This window comes from Bubalus bubalis, chromosome X (genome assembly GCF_019923935.1).
Source record: "Bubalus bubalis isolate 160015118507 breed Murrah chromosome X, NDDB_SH_1, whole genome shotgun sequence".
In the NCBI taxonomy this organism is placed as follows: Eukaryota; Metazoa; Chordata; class Mammalia; order Artiodactyla; family Bovidae; genus Bubalus; species Bubalus bubalis.
Genome location: NC_059181.1, coordinates 128,070,651 through 128,086,191, shown reverse-complemented (window position 1 = coordinate 128,086,191; position 15,541 = coordinate 128,070,651). Strand labels below are relative to the sequence as shown.

Genomic DNA, 15,541 nt, shown 5'->3' with positions numbered 1-15,541 from the left:
TCCACCACAGGGGACATGTATACCCCTATAGAGGATTTACAGCCAGAAGGAATAGGAACTGTTTATAAAGATGTAGCTCGATACATAGTTGCAACAAAGGCAAAAACAAAAGGAAGGGGCTCTCTCTGTACCCCATAAGCATTCTTGAGTGTTCTAAACACTGTGCAGGTTTCTACACTTGCAATTTGATGTGGATTCGTTACTAAAATAGGCTAACGTCCTTTCTTAAGGGGGTGGGCTGGGTTTTGTTTTGTTTTCATAGTGCATCTGAGCACTCCACCTGCTCAGAAAACCCAACCCTGTACTCCTGCTCCTGGAGACTGCTGGAGTATGGCAGACTCGGACTTCGGCCTCACTGCAAAAACTCAGAGCAAGCAAAGGCCTAGCTGGTCCACTTATACACGGGTTTTTTTTTTTGTTTTGTTTTGTTTTGTTTTGTTTGTTTTTTTTCTGTAGACAAACAGACGGCCCTCCGTATCTGTGGGTTTCACATCCGCAGATGCGGAGGTCCAGCTATGGGACTTGAGCATGCGCAGATTTTGGTATCGCCGGCGTGTCCCGGAACCAGTCCCTGGCGACACCAAGGGGTGAACCTATTAGTTCGATTGCTTCTCCTTAGTACTGGCTGCTGGATATGGCGGGCTGAGCCAGGAGATAGTCCCCAAACGTTTCTCCAAGGTCTACGGAGCTAGGGTGAGGGCCTGCTCTTCCCGTCCACAAATCAGGCACAGGCCCTTGGTCTGGGAAGACGCCAGACCAAGGGCGCAGTCCTTGGTCAGCTAAGTTGCAACTTGGGGGCCTGAGTTCTGCTCTCACTCATGCTCCCTACCAGCGCCCCCCGTGGTGCGCACCTGGAGTCTCCCCCGCCCCCGCACCTCCTGCCCACCCCGCCCCGGCCCCCAGGACAGCCAAGCTCCTGCCGCATGCGCACCTCAGCTGACCCAACCCCCAGCAGCCGGTGATAAACCCCCAGAGAGCATGTATCCGGACTCTAGTCCTGACCCGACGCCAGAGTCGCCCTAACGGTGCCACATTGCGGGCCGCCGCTTCTAGCCCGGAGTCCAGAGCCGGGGTCTCGGGAGATCCAGGACAGCCTCCGCTGAAGGCACAGCCTCCTGGACAGCGGTCGGAACATGAAGCCTCAGCCGCAGCGTGGCCACAATGCCGATGCCAACACCGACGCGGCCGTCGTGGGCTTCCTCAGGCTGGGGGTCAAGGAGAATCGGGAAGAAGCTCATGGTCAGTGGCAGGCTGGGCGCTCGGTTCACAGGGTTCCTGGAAACGAATTTCCCTAGGGAGGGGCGAGCGGGAGGATTCCTCCTCAGGACGCGGCGGGTTCCTGCCTCTTCCTCAGCGGGCTCCTGCCTCTTCCTCAGCGGGCTCGCTCGACGGCCTGATCTTTGGCTTTGGGTTTCTTCTCTTGCAGAGGCTGAGCCCGCGAAGGTCTCGCTTCCTGGAGAGAGGGGAGAGGAGCCGAAGGCTCAGTCCGAACCTGAGCAGGGAGCAGCCGCGGAGGGGAAAGAGGCGGGATATGAAGGAGAAGAAAAGGAAGGCGGCGATGTGGGCGCGGGAGATGCGGGCCCCCCGGATGGGGAAAGCCGCGAGGCCAAGGCTGAGGTAGAGGCTGAGGCGGGCGCGAGCGGCGGCGAAGGTGGAGAGAAGGGCGGGGAGGAGCAGCGCCCGGGAGCCGCCGTCGAGGTTCGGAAGGCGGCAGACAGGCGCCACCGAGTCTCCCGGCACACCTTCACGCTGGAGCAGCTGCGGGAGCTGGAGGCAGTTTTCCACCGCACTCCGTATCTCAACGTGGCCACGCAGTAAGCGGGCAGCTCTGGGGGCGTCGGCTGAGGCGAGCGGGTCCTTGTCCTCAGCTCCGGAGTTGAAAACCCCAGGGCGTGGGGCGGGGGCGGGGGCTCCTCTGCCCGGTGGGAATCGAGGCAGTATTACGGTGGGGAGTTTGAATAAGTCACGTCGGGAAACTGTCGGCCCACAGTTAACAAATGAGTCACCTGAGGCATGGTGGAGTACGTGCGCGGTTGGATTCTACTTTGATTTGAAATACTGGTCATCAGTTATTCATGGATTATATTTGCATTAATGTAAAGACTACATTGAACGTGAAAGTGAAAGTCGCTCAGTCGTGTCAGACTCTTTGGGACCCCATGGACTGTATAGTCCATGGAATTCTCTAGGCCAGAATACTGGAGTGGGTAGCAGTTCCATTCTCCAGGGGATCTTCCCAACCCAGGGATCGAACCCAGGTCTCCTGCATTGCAAGAGGATGCTTCACCAGCTGAGCCCCCAGGGAAGCCTTTCAAATACTACATTGAAAGAAAAGTGGAAGTGAAGTCGCTCAGTCGTGTCCGACTCTTTGCGATCCCAGGGACTGCAGTCTACCAGGCTTCTCTGTCCATGGGATTTTCCAGGCAAGAGTACTGGAGTGGGTTGCCATTTCCTTCTCCAGGGGATCTTCCTGACCCAGGGATCGACCCCAGGTCTCCTGCATTGCAGGCAGACGCTTTACCCTCTGAGCCACCAGGGAATACTACGTTAAAACATCCTTTATCTTAATTACTGAATTTTTAGTTACCCTTAAAGTTTGTGCCTGAGGTAGAACTGTCCCTAAAGCAAGCTACAGGGTGGAGAATGAATGGATTGCTGAGTGTCTGTGAATGCAGATAAAATTTTAAAAGCTATCATTTACGTTGCACTCACTGTGTTACGCACTGGTCCTAAAGGGTTTTCTACAGATTGTCATTGCATCTTCACAACCCTATATGAATGTGGTAGCTACTGTTTTTTATCCCCGCTTCACCTGTTAAAAAACTGAAGCCCAGAGACGTGAAGAGACTTGCCCAAGATCCACACAGCTGGGATGTGGCTGAGATTTGATCTTAGGAGGCTGTTCAGTAGGCAAGGCCAGAGGTGATGGTGTGTTGGTCCAGGTAGTGGTAATGGATAGAAGTGAACAGGTTAAAGAGGTATTTAGAAGGTAAATTGACAGCAGTTCATGGTAGTTTGGACATAGGAGTAAAAGGAAATGATTAAGAAAAATATCTGAATTTCTGATTTGCCCAACTGAATGGCGGGTGGTATACTCACTGAGCTAGGGCATATTGAAAGAGTGACAGAAATTTGCAAGAGACAGAGAGGGACTGATTGGAGAGCCTGTAGGCAAACCATATCATGGAAACCTCCATGGTGGTAGATGATTTAATGAGAAGGGATGGTAAATAGCATCAACTTTGGCTCAGTATTTTCTGTTCAGTTTGTTCAGATTACTCCAAGTTCGGTTGGCTTTTGCTGTGTGATAATTCTAAGAATCAGCCCAATTTCTCCCTTTCTCAAGTGTCAAACTCAAGATGCCCCTTGATTTGGGTGTCTAGAACTGCCTACATCTCATTTATACCTTTTGACTGCCTTCACCCAGGTCCCCCACCTGACTCCCTCTGGTAACCACCAATCTAATCTCTCTTTTTTTAGTTTGTTTCCTTTTGAAGTATAATTGACCTACAACAATATGTTAGTTCCCGTTCTACAACATAGTGATTCATTATTTCTATACATGTAAAAATGATCACCATGAGTCTGTCACCATAAAAGATATTCTATAATTATTGACTATATTCCCCACACTGTACATTTCATACCAGTTATTCATTTATTTTTCAACTGGAAGTTTTTACCTCTTAATCTCCTTCACCTATTTCTCTCCTTCCCCCACCCCTCCTTTCAGACAACCACCTGTTTTTTTTTTCTCTGTATGTATAATTATGTCTCTGTTTAGTTACATTTGTTCATTTGTTTCATTTATTAGATTCCACATGTAAGTGAAATCATACAGTGTTTGTCTTTCTGTGTCTGACTTATTTCACTAAACATAATACTCTCTAGGTCCATCCACATTGTTACAAATAGCATAATTTCATTCATTTGTATGACTGAGAAGTATTCCATTGTATATATATACCACATCTTCTTTATCCATGTATCTGTTACTGGGCACTTAGGTTGCTTTCATATTTTGGCTGTTGTAAATAATGCTGCTGTGAACTTTGAGGTGCAAATATCATTTTGAATTACTGTTTTCGTTTTCTTTGATATCTACCCAAGAGCGGAATTGCTGGATCGTAGGATAGTTCTATTTTTAGGTTTTTGGAGAAACCTCCATACTGTTTTCCATAGTGGCTGCACCAGTTTACATTCCCACAGTGTAGGATTCCCTTTTCTCCATATCCTTGCCAACATTTGTTATCCTTTTGATGATAGCCATTTGACAGGTATGAGGTGATCTCATTATGGTTTTGATTTGCGTTTCTCTGACGATTAACAGTGTTGAGCTTTTTTTATTCATATGTCTGTTGGCCATCTGTGTATCTTCTTGGGCAAAATGTCTATTCAGGTCTTCTGCCCATTTTTGCATTAGGTTCTTTGTTTTCTGATACTGAGTTGTATGAAGTGGAGTGAAAGTCACTCAGTCGTGTCCAGGCCAGAATGCTAGAGTGGGTAGCCTTATGCCTTCTACAGGGGATCTTCCCAATCCAGGGCTCGAACCCAGGTCTTCTGCATTGCAGGCGGATTCTTTACCAGCTGAGCCACACAAGGGAAGCCCAAGAATACTGGGGTGGGTAGCCTATCCCTTCTCCAGCAGATCTTCCCGACCCAGGAATAGAACCAGGGTTGCCTGCATTGCAGGCGGATTCTTTACCGACTGAGCTATGAGGGAAGCCCGACGTGTTTTGTAAAAATTGGATATTAAGTCCTTGTCAGTAATATCCTTTACAAAAATTTTCTCTCGTCCAGTAGGTTGTCCTTTTGTTTTGTATATGGTTTCCCTTGCTGTGCAAGAAGCTTCTAAGTTTAATTAGATCTCATTTGTTTGTTTTTGTTTTTGTTTTTGTTTTTTTTTTTGGCCTTAGGAGACAGTTCCCTAAAAGTATTGCTGTGATTCATGTCAAAGAGTGTTCTGCCTATGTTTTCCTCTAGGAGTTTTATAGTATCTAGTCTTACATTTGGGCTTCCCTGGTGGCTCAGAGGTTAAAGCGTCTGCCTGGAATGCGGGAGACCTGGTTTCGATCCCTGGGTCGGGAAGATCCCCTGGAGAAGGAAATGGCAACCCACTCCAGTACTCTTGCCTGGAGAATCCCATGGAGGGAGAAGCCTGGTAGGCTTACATTTAGGTCATTAATCCATTTTGAGCTTATTTTTTTAATGTTCTGTGAGAAAATTGTTCTAATTTCTTTTACATGCAGCTGTGCAGTATTCCTAGCACCACTTATTAAAGAGACTGTTTTCCCTGTTGTATATTCTTACCTGCTTTGTCATAGATTAATTGACGATAAGTACTTGGGTTTATTTCTGAGCTTTCTAGTCTGTTCTCGTGATCTGTGTGCCTGTTTTTAATGCCAGTACCATATTGAGTTTTTTTTTTTTTTTTTTTTTTTTTTTGCTACACCCCATGGCATTCAGAATCATCTCTGACCAGGGATCTGACCCAAGCCCCCTGTAGTGAAAGGGCAGTGTCAGGTGTCTTAACCACTGGACTGCCAGGGAAGTGCATTGATGACTATAGCTTTGTGGTATAGTCTGAAGCCAGGGAGTGTGAAACCTCTAGCTTTGTTCTTTTTTCTCAAGATGACTTTGGCCATTTGGGGGTCCTTTGTAGTTTCACATAAATTTCAGGATTATTTATTCTTTGGGTGAATTTATTGTTGGGTAAACAATGTCATATATTTCACTTTTTTGTAGGTTCTTTTTTTTTTTAATTAATTTTTATTGGAGTATAGTTGCTTTACAATGTTGTATTAGTTTCTCCAGTAAAGCAAAATGAGTGAGCTATACATATACACATAGCCCCTCTTTTTTTAAATTTCCTTCCCTGTCATGTATTTTGATAGGGCTTGCATTAAATCTGTAGATTGCTTTGGGTTGTATGGATATTTTAGCGATATTAATTCTTCCAATCCAAGAACATAGATTATCTTTCCATTTCTTTGTATAATTTTTACATTCCTTCAGCAGTGTTTTATAGTTTTCAGAGTATAGATCTTTCACTTGGTGAAAGTTTATTTCACTTCCTTTGGTGAAACCAAACCTCCTTGGTTAAGATTATTCTTAGGTATAATGCTATTTAAAATTTTATTCTTTTTAATGCTATTGTAAATGGGATTGTTTTCTTGCTTCCTCTGATAGCTTATTATTAAGTGTATAGGAAAAAAGCAACACATGGCTATATATTAATCTTGAATCCTGAAACGGTACTGAATTCATTTATTAGTTCTAATAGATTTTTGGTGGAGACTTTAAAGTTATCTTTTTTAAAAAATTGAGGAATAGTTGATATACGATATTATATGTTTTAGGTGTACAACATAGTGATTCGCAGTTTTTAAAGGTTGTACTCCACTATAGTTCTTATGAAATATTGGCTGTATTCCCTGTGCTGTACAATGTATCCTTGTAGCTTATTTATTTTATACATAGTAGTTTGTACTTATTAAGCCACTACCCCTATCTTGTCCCTCTCTCCTGTCTCTCCTCACTGGTAACCACTAGGTTATTCTCTATATCTGTGAGGCTTCTTTTTTGGTTATATTCAATAGTTTGTTTTCATTTTTAGATTCCACATATAAGTGGCATCATACACTATCTGCCTTTCTCTGTCCTACTTATTTATTTCACTGAGCATAATACCCTCCAAGTCCATCCATGTTGTTGCAGATGGCAAAATTTCATTCTTTTTAATGTTGAGTAGTATTTCATTCTTTTTAATGTTGAGTATGTATATACCATATCTTCTTTATCCATGCCTATGTTGATGGACACTTACGTTTCTTCCATATCTTGGCTGTTGTGAATAATGCTGGTATGAACATTGGGGTGCATGTATCTTTTGGGGTTAGTTTTTCTTCTTTTTAGATATATACCCGGGATTGAAATTTCGGGGTCTTACGGTAGTTCTGTTTTTAAGTTTTTGAGAAACCTCCATACTGTTTTCTGCAGTGGCTGCACCAATTTACATTCCCACCAACAGTGTGCAAGTGTTCTCTTTTCTCCACAAGCTTACCAACATTTGCTATTTGTAGTCTTTTTGATGTTAGCCATTCTGGCATGTGTGAGGTGATATCTCATTGTAGTTTTGGTTTGCGTTTCTCTCGTGATTAGTGATGTCTGTTTTATTGAGGTGTAGTTGATTTCAAATATTCTATTAGTTTCAGATGTGCAACATACCGACTGAAAATTTTTATAGGTTATTCTTCATTTAAAGTTATTATAAGATATTGGCTATATTGCTGCTGCTAAATTAAATAAATCCTTTTTAATTTTCCAATTCAGTTTCATTACTAGTAATTGATCTGTTCAAATTTTCTATTTCTTCTTGCTCCAGTCTAGGTAGACTCTACATTTCTAGGAATTTGTTAATTTCCTCTAGGTTATCCATTTTATTGATGTCTTATTAATTGTTCATAGTAGTCTCTTATGATCCTTTGTATTTCTGTGGCATTGGTTGTAACTTCTTTTTCATTTCTGATTTTATCGATTTGGACCCTCTTTTCCTTGATGTGTCTGGCGAAAGATTTATTAATTTTATTTCCTTTTTCAAAGAATCAACTCTTATTTGCATTGCTATTTTATATATTTTAAAATATATTTCATTTATTTCTTCTCTGATTTTTGTGATTTCTCCCTTGTACTAACTTTGGGTTTTGTTAGTTCTCCTTTTTCTAGTTCCTTTAGGTGTGCAGTTAGGTTGCTTATGTGAGATTTTTCTTATTTCCTGAGGAAAGCTTGAATTACTACAAACCTCCCTCTGAAAACTGCTTTTAGTGCATCCCATAGATTTTGGATTATTGTGTTTTCATTTTCGTTTGTTGCCGTTTGTTTATTTATATTTTTCCTTCAGTGACTCATTCATTGTTCGGTAGCATTTTGTTTAGCCTCCACGTGTTTGTGTTTTTTTGAAGCTTTTTTCCTTGTAGTTGATTTCTAGTCTCACAGCATTGTAGTTGGAAAAGATGCTTGATACCATTTCAGTTTTCTTAAATGTATTGAGGCTTGTTTTGTGGAGAATGTTCCATGTGCACATGAGAATGTGTTCAGTTCAGTTCAGTTCAGTTGCTCAGTCGTGTTTGACTCTTCGCAATCCCATGGACTGCAGTACGCCAGACCTCCCTGTCCATCACCAACTCCCGGCGTTTACTCAAACTTATGTCCATTGAGTCAGTGATGCCATCCAACCATTTCATCCTCTTTCATCCCCGTCGCCTCCTGCCTTCAATCTTTCCCAGCATCAGGGTCTTTTCCAATGAGTCAGTTCTTCCCATCAGGTGGCCAAAGTATTGGAGTTTCAGCTTCAGCATCAGTCCTTTCAATGAATATTCAGGACTGATTTCCTTTAGGATGGGCTGCTTGGATCCCCTTGCAGTCCAAGGGACTCTCAAGAGTCTTCTACAACATCACAGTTCAAAAGCATTAATTCTTCTGCACTCAGCTTTTATCGTCCAACTCTCACATTCATACACGACTACTGGAAAAACCAGAGCTTTGACTAGATGAACCTTTGTTGGCAAAGTAATGCCTCTGCTTTGTAATATGCTGTCTAGGTTGGTCATAACTTTCCTCCCAAGGAACAAGCGCCTTTTAATTTCATGGCTGAAATCACCATCTGCAGTGATTTTGGAGCCCCGAAAAATAAAGTCTGCCACCATTTCCACTGTCCGCCATCTATTTGCCATGAAGTGATGGGACCAGATGCTATGATCTTAATTTTCTGAATGTTGAGTTTTAAGCCAACTTTTTCACTCTCCTCTTTCACTTTCTTCAAGAGGCTCTTTAGTTCTTCTTCACTGTCTGCCATAAGGGTGGTGTCATCTGCATATCTGAGGTTGTTGATATTTCTCCTGGCAATCTTGATTCCAGCTTGTGCTTCATCCAGCCCAGTGTTCCTCATGATGTGCTCTGCATATAAGTTAAATAAGCAGGGTGACAATATACAGCGTCGACAATCTCCTGTCCCGATTTGAAACGAGTCTGTTGTTCCGTGTCCAGTTCTAACTGTTGCTTCCTGACCTGCATACAGATTTCTCAGGAAGCAGGTCAGATGGTCTAGTATTTCCATCTCTTGAAGAATTTTCCACAGTTTATTGTGATCCACACGGTTAAAGGCTTTAGCATAGTCATTAAAGCAGAAATAGATGTTTATCTGGAACTCTCTTGCTTTTTTGATGATCCAGCGGATGTTGGCTATTTGATCTCTTGTTGGAAGTTCATCATTCATGCACTGTTGAAGCCTGGCTTGGAGAATTTTGAGCATTACTTTACTAGCGTGTGAGATGAGTGCAACTGTGTGGTAGTTTGAGCATTCTTTGGCATTGCCTTTCTTTGGGATTGGGATGAAAACTGACCTTTTCCAGTCCTGTGGCCACTGCTGAGTTTTCCGAATTTGCTGGCATATTGAGTGCAGCACTTTCACAGCATCATCTTTCAGGATTTGAAATAGCTTATCTGGAATTCCATCACTTATACTAGCTTTGTAGGAAGCGATGCTTCCTAAGTCCCACTTGACTTCACATTCCAGGATGTCTGGCTCCAGGTGAGTGATCACACCATCGTGGTTATCTGGGTCATGAAGAACGTTTTTGTATAGTTCTTCTGTGTATTCTTGCCACTTCTTCTTAATGTCTTCTGCTTCTGTTAGGTCCCCACCATGTCTGTCCTTTATTGTGCCCATCTTTGCATGAAATGTTCCCTTGGTATCTCTAATTTTCTTTTCTTTTAATTTTGTTATTTTTGTTTGTAATGTTATTGATGTATAGTTGACATAGACTATTACACTGGTTTTAGGTGTACAACTCATGATTCATCATTTGTATACATTGTGCAGTGACTACAACAATAAGTTTGGTTATCCTGTGCCACCATACAAAGTAATACAATAATATTAACTACAATTCCTGTGCTGTATATTATATCCCCATGACAAGTTATTTTTTTTAATTAATTTATTTTACTTTACAATATTGTATTGGTTTTGCCATACACTGACTTGAATCCGCCAGGAGTGTACATGAGTCCCCCATCCTGAACCCCCCTCCCACTGCCCTCTGCATCCCATCCCCCTGGGTCATCCCAGTGCACCAGCCCCGAGCACCCTGTATCATGCATCAAACCTGTGCTGGAGATTCGTTTCACATATGATATTTTACATGTTTCAATGCCATTCTCCCACATCATCCCACCCTCACCTTCTCCCACAGAGTCCAAAAGATTGTTCTATACATCTGTGTCTCTTTTGCTGCCTCACATACAGGATTATCGTTACCTTCTTTCTGACTTCCATATATATGCGTTAGTATACTGTATTGGTGGTTTTCTTTCTGGCGTACTTCACTCGGTATAATAGGCTCCAGTTTCATCCACCTCATTAGAACGGATTCAAATGCATTCTTTTTAATGGCTGAGTACTATTCCATTGTGTATATGTACCACTGCTTTCTCATCCATTCATCTGCTGATGGACATCTAAGTTGCTTCCATGTCCTGGCTATTATAAACACTGCTGCGATGAACATTGGGGTACACGTGTCTCTTTCGAGTCTCATTTCGTCAGTGTGTATGCCCAGCAGTGGGATTGTTGGGTTATATGGCAGTTCTGTTTCCAATTTTTTAAGGAATCTCTACACTGTTCCCCATAGTGGTTGTACTAGTTTGCATTCTCACCAACAGTGAAAGAGGGTTCCCTTTTCTCCACACCCTGTCCAGCACTGATGCTTTTGAACTGAGGTGTTGGAGAAGACTCTTGAGAATCCCTTGGACTCTGAGGAGATCCAACCAGTCCATTCTAAAAGAGATCAGTCCTGGGTGTTCCTTGGAAGGAATGATGCTAAAGGTGAAACTCCAGTACTTTGGCCACCTCATGTGAAGAGTTGAGTCATTGGAAAAAACTCTGATGCTGGGAGGGATTGGGGGCAGGAGGAGAAGGGGACCACAGAGGATGAGGTGGCTGGATGGCATCACCCACTCGATGGGCGTGAGTCTGAGTGAACTCTGGGAGTTGGTGATGGACAGGGAGGCTTGGCGTGCTGCAGTTCATGGGGTGGCAAAGAGTGGGCCACGACTGAGTGACTGAACTGAACTGAAAGCTTTTGATTTCTCCTTCATATTTGAATGAGATCCTTGCTGGGTACAGTAATCTGGGCTGTAGGTTATTTTCTTTCATCACTTTAAGTATGTCCTGCCATTCCCTCCTGGCCTGAAGTGTTTCTATTGAACGATCAGCTGTTATTGTTATGGGAATCCCCTTGTGTTATTTGTTGTTTTTCCCTTGCTGCTTTTAATATGTCTTCTTTGTGTTTGACCTTTGTTAATTTGATTAATATGTGTCTTGGGGTGTTTTGCCTTGGGTTTATCCTGTTTGGGACTCTCTGGGTTTCTTGGACTAGGATGATTATCCTTCCCCATTTTAGGGAAGTTTTCAAGTATTATCTCCTCGAGTATTTTCTCATGGTCTTTCTTTTTGTCGTCTGCTTCTGGGACTCCTATGACTCGAATATTGGGGCATTTCACATTGTCCCAGTGGTCTCTGAGGTTGTCCACATTTCTTTTAATTCATTTTACTTTTTTCCTCTGTTTCATTTATTTCTACCAGAAATGGCAGCCCACTCCAGAATTCTGCCTGGAAAATCCCATGGACGGAGGAGCCCAGTTGGCTACTGTCCGTGGGGTCGCAAAGAGTCTGACACGAATGAGCGATTTCACGATCACTATTCACTATCTATCTTCTACCTCACTTATCCTGTCTTCTGCCTCTGTTATTCTACTGTTTGTTCCCTCCAGAGTGTTTTTGATCTCATTTATTGTATTATTCACTATATATTGACTCTTTTAGGTCCTTGTTAAACCTTTCTTGCATCTTCTCGATCCTTCTGTCCAGGGTATTTATCTGTAACTCCAATTTGTTTTCAAGATTTTGGATCATTTTCACTATATTCAGAATTCTTTATCAGGTAGTTTCCCTATCTCTTCCTCTTTTGTTTGGTTTGGTGGGCATTTATCCTGTTCCTTTACCTGCCGGGAATTTCTCTGCCTTTTCGTCTTGTTTATATTGCTGTGTTTGGGATGGCCTTTCTGTATTCTGGCAGTTGGTGGTTCCTCTTTATTGTGGAGGTTCCTCATGTGGGTGGGGCTGGATGGGTGGCTTGGCAAGGTTCCCTGGTTAGGGAAGCTTGTGTCGGTGTTCTGGTGGGTGGAGCTGGATTTCTTCTCTCTGGAGTGCAATGAAGTGTCCAGTAAAGAGTTTTGAGATGTCAGTGGGTTTGGTGTGACTTGGGCAGCCTGTATATTGAGGCTCACAGTTCTGTTCCTGTGTTGCTGGAGAATTTGTGTGGTATGTCTTGCTCTGGAACTTGTTGGCCCTTGGGTGGTGCTTGGTATCAGTGTAGGTATGGAGGTGTTTTATGAGCTCCTATCAATTAATGTTCCCTGGATTCAGGAGTTCTCTGGTGTTCTCAGGATTTGGACTTAAGCCTCCTGCCTCTGGTTTTTAGTCTTATTCTTAGAGTAGCCTCAAGACTTCTCCATCTATACAGCACCGATGATAAAACATCTAGGTAAATGATGAAAAGTTTCTTCACAGTGAGGGACACCTGGAGTGGTACACAGAGTTAAAAGGAGAAGAGAAGAGGGAGGAGGGAGATAGAGGTGACCGGGAGGACAGAGGGGGAATCAAAAAGGGCGAGAGCAAGCTAGCCAGTAATCACTTCCCTATATGCTCTCCACAGTCTGGATCCCTCAGAGATGTTCAAGGAGTTACATAGAGAAGACACGAGGCAGGAGGGAGACAGAGGTGGCCAGGAGGATAAAAGGGGGAATCAAAAAGAGAGAGACAGATCCAGCCAGTAATCCGTTCCCTACAAAGGTCCGTCTAGTCAAGGCTATGGTTTTTCCAGTGGTCATGTATGGATGTGAGAGTTGGACTGTGAAGAAAGCTGAGCGCTGAAGAATTGATGCTTTTGAACCTGTGGTGTTGAAGAAGACTCTTGAGAGTCCCTTGGGCTGCAAGGAGATCCAACCAGTCCATTCTGAAGGAGATCAGCCCTGGGATTTCTTTGGAAGGAATGATGCTAAAGCTGAAAGTCCAGTACTTTGGCCACCTCATGCGAAGAGGCGAAGAGTTGACTCATTGGAAAAGACTCTGATGCTGGGAGGGATTGGGGGCAGGAGGAGAAGGGGACCACAGAGGATGAGATGTTTGGAGGGCATCACCGACTCGATGGATGTGAGTCTGATTGAATTCCGAGAGTTGGAGATGGACAGGCAGGCCTGGTGTCTGCGATTCATGGGGTTGCAAAGAGTCGGACACAACTGAGTGACTGAACTGAACTGAAGTGTTCTCCACAGCCCAGAACACACACAGAGATTCACCTTGTTGGGTAGAGAAGCAAAGGGGGAGCGGGGAGATAGAGGCAACCTGGTGAAGAAAAAGGAGAGTCAAAAGAAGGAGAGAGCAATCAGGCCAGTGATCTCGATCCCAAGTAAAAATGGGTACTGAAGATTGGGTTCTTAAAGGTACAAAGTTGATAACAAATACCAACAAGCAAAGATTAAAAATCTTGAGTAGAGGTTAGATCCTCAAAAATACAATATTAAAAAACAAACAAAAAAAAAAACAAAAAACAAAAACGAAACCCAAAAAAACAAAAAGCAAAAAAAAGTCACAGAAATTATAAAATATAGTTATATATATATATATATATATATATATGAAGTTTGCTTTAAAAATAGGGTCTTTCTTTTTTTTTGCAAAGTAATAGATTATAAAATTGAAAATTAAAGGAGTCATGGGGACTTAAAAATAACAAAAAAAAATAAAATAAAACAAAAAAAATTTTTAATTAAAAAAATGATAATAGTAAAAATATATCTAAGACTTTCCCTGGAGCTCTAGTGGACAGGGTGGGGTCAGTTCATTTTCAGATAGTTCCTTCGTCCGGCTTGTACTTCTCACTGTCTGTAGGCCCCTTCCTATGTAGTCGGTGCTAACTACAGGGTTTCAGTCTATTGCACCTGCCTCTTCCAAAGCAGTTCCCTCTGTTTATGTTAGCTTCTTCTGTTTGCTGGTCTCTTCATTGTCTAATTTCCACCATGACACAAGGGACGCGGTGGTGGCCACTTTTTTTTAGGCTCGCTTGTTCAGTCATTCTTTGGGGAGGGAAGAACACTGCAAACAAATATCACTGCGTGTGTTCACAGTGATTCAGCCACACTGGGTTTGCTCCACTCATGGCATGTGTGCTTTCCCAGTCTACACTGCTCAGTTCTGGGTTGCTCTGATGGGAACTGTCTTGATGTGGGCCCTGGTTTGCATGCACTTCCCAGGTCTAAGCTGTTCAGGTTCAGGTTCTCGGGTACTCTGCAAAGGTGCAGACTTGGTTGGGCCTGCGTTTTGCGCCTGTCGCAGGTCCGAGCAGCTCAGGTGACCAGGTCCTTGGCGCGCGTAGTCGCCCCCAGTTGAAGGCTGCAACTTATCCCCTCCCCCGTCCCAGCCACTGGGTATTCTGGGTGTACAACGGGCGCGCCTTCTCTCTTCTGGGAAGCTGATCTCTGGCTGCGACCCTCCCAGCAGATGTCGACCTTCCAGCATCCCAAGAAGTCTTGGTTAGCAACAAAGTCTCTTTGCAGGTTGGTAAAGGATGCCTCTCTGTGGCCGTGATTGCCCCCTTCCGGCTCTGGCTGCCCTTGCCTGCCTGTCTCCAGCAGGGGGATGGGACAGTCCGCAGCCGGCTAGCTCTGCTCAGTACGTTGTTCTGTGAGCGTGCCTGGTGGTGGTTAGGACTTTTCGCGGGATAGCTATCCCACAGTCTGGGTGGCTATCTCAAGCTAGTTCCCTCAGATTGCCCTCAGGGCATTCATGCCCGGTCCTTATCCTAAGCAATGCTGCCCACTCCTCCCTGTCCCTCCCCTGCTTGCTAGTGGAGGATGTGAGCGTCTGGGCTGTTGCACCGCTGGGAGTTGCTGTTAGGCACATAATCTGTTGGTTTTAATTCTTGATTTATTTTTCCTCCCGGTTATTTTGCCCTCTGAGATTCTAAGGCTCGCCACAGACCCGTTGGAGAGAGTATTTCCTGGTGTTTTGAAGCTTCTCTCTTTTTTAAGACTCCTTTCCCTGGCCGGATCTCCATCCCTACCTCTTTTGTCTCTCTTTTATCTTTTATATTTTGTCCTACCTCCTTTTGAAGACAATGGGCTGCTTTTATGGGTGCCTGATGTCCTCTGCCAGCATTCAGAAGTTGTTCTGTGGAATTTGCTCGGCTCTCAAATGTTCTTTCGATGAATTTGTGGGGGAGAAAGTGGTCTCCCCGTCCTATTCCTCTGCCATCTCAGGACCGCCCCCTCCAATTTTCTTGAAGAGAGCTCTAGTCTTTCCCCTTCTATTGTTTTCCTCTATTTCTTTGCATTGATTGCTGAGGAAGTCTTTCTTATCTCACCTTGCTATTCTTTGGAAACTCTGCATTCAAATGGGTATATCTTTCATTTTCTCCTTTGA

General features: G+C 43.7%; 1 protein-coding gene across 1 annotated transcript in view; it reads left to right on the top strand.

Annotated features, from left to right (window-relative positions):
* The first annotated feature begins 708 nt into the window (after nucleotides 1-708).
* LOC112582111 (rhox homeobox family member 1) overlaps nucleotides 709-15,541 on the top strand; it is a 36,184-nt gene continuing 21,351 nt past the window's right edge. Inside the window, exons 1-2 of the mRNA XM_025276331.3 lie at nucleotides 709-1,239; nucleotides 1,427-1,814. Of these exons, the coding sequence (XP_025132116.1) occupies nucleotides 1,134-1,239; nucleotides 1,427-1,814 (494 nt within the window). The 5' untranslated portion in view covers nucleotides 709-1,133. The remainder of the gene's footprint in view (nucleotides 1,240-1,426; nucleotides 1,815-15,541) is intronic.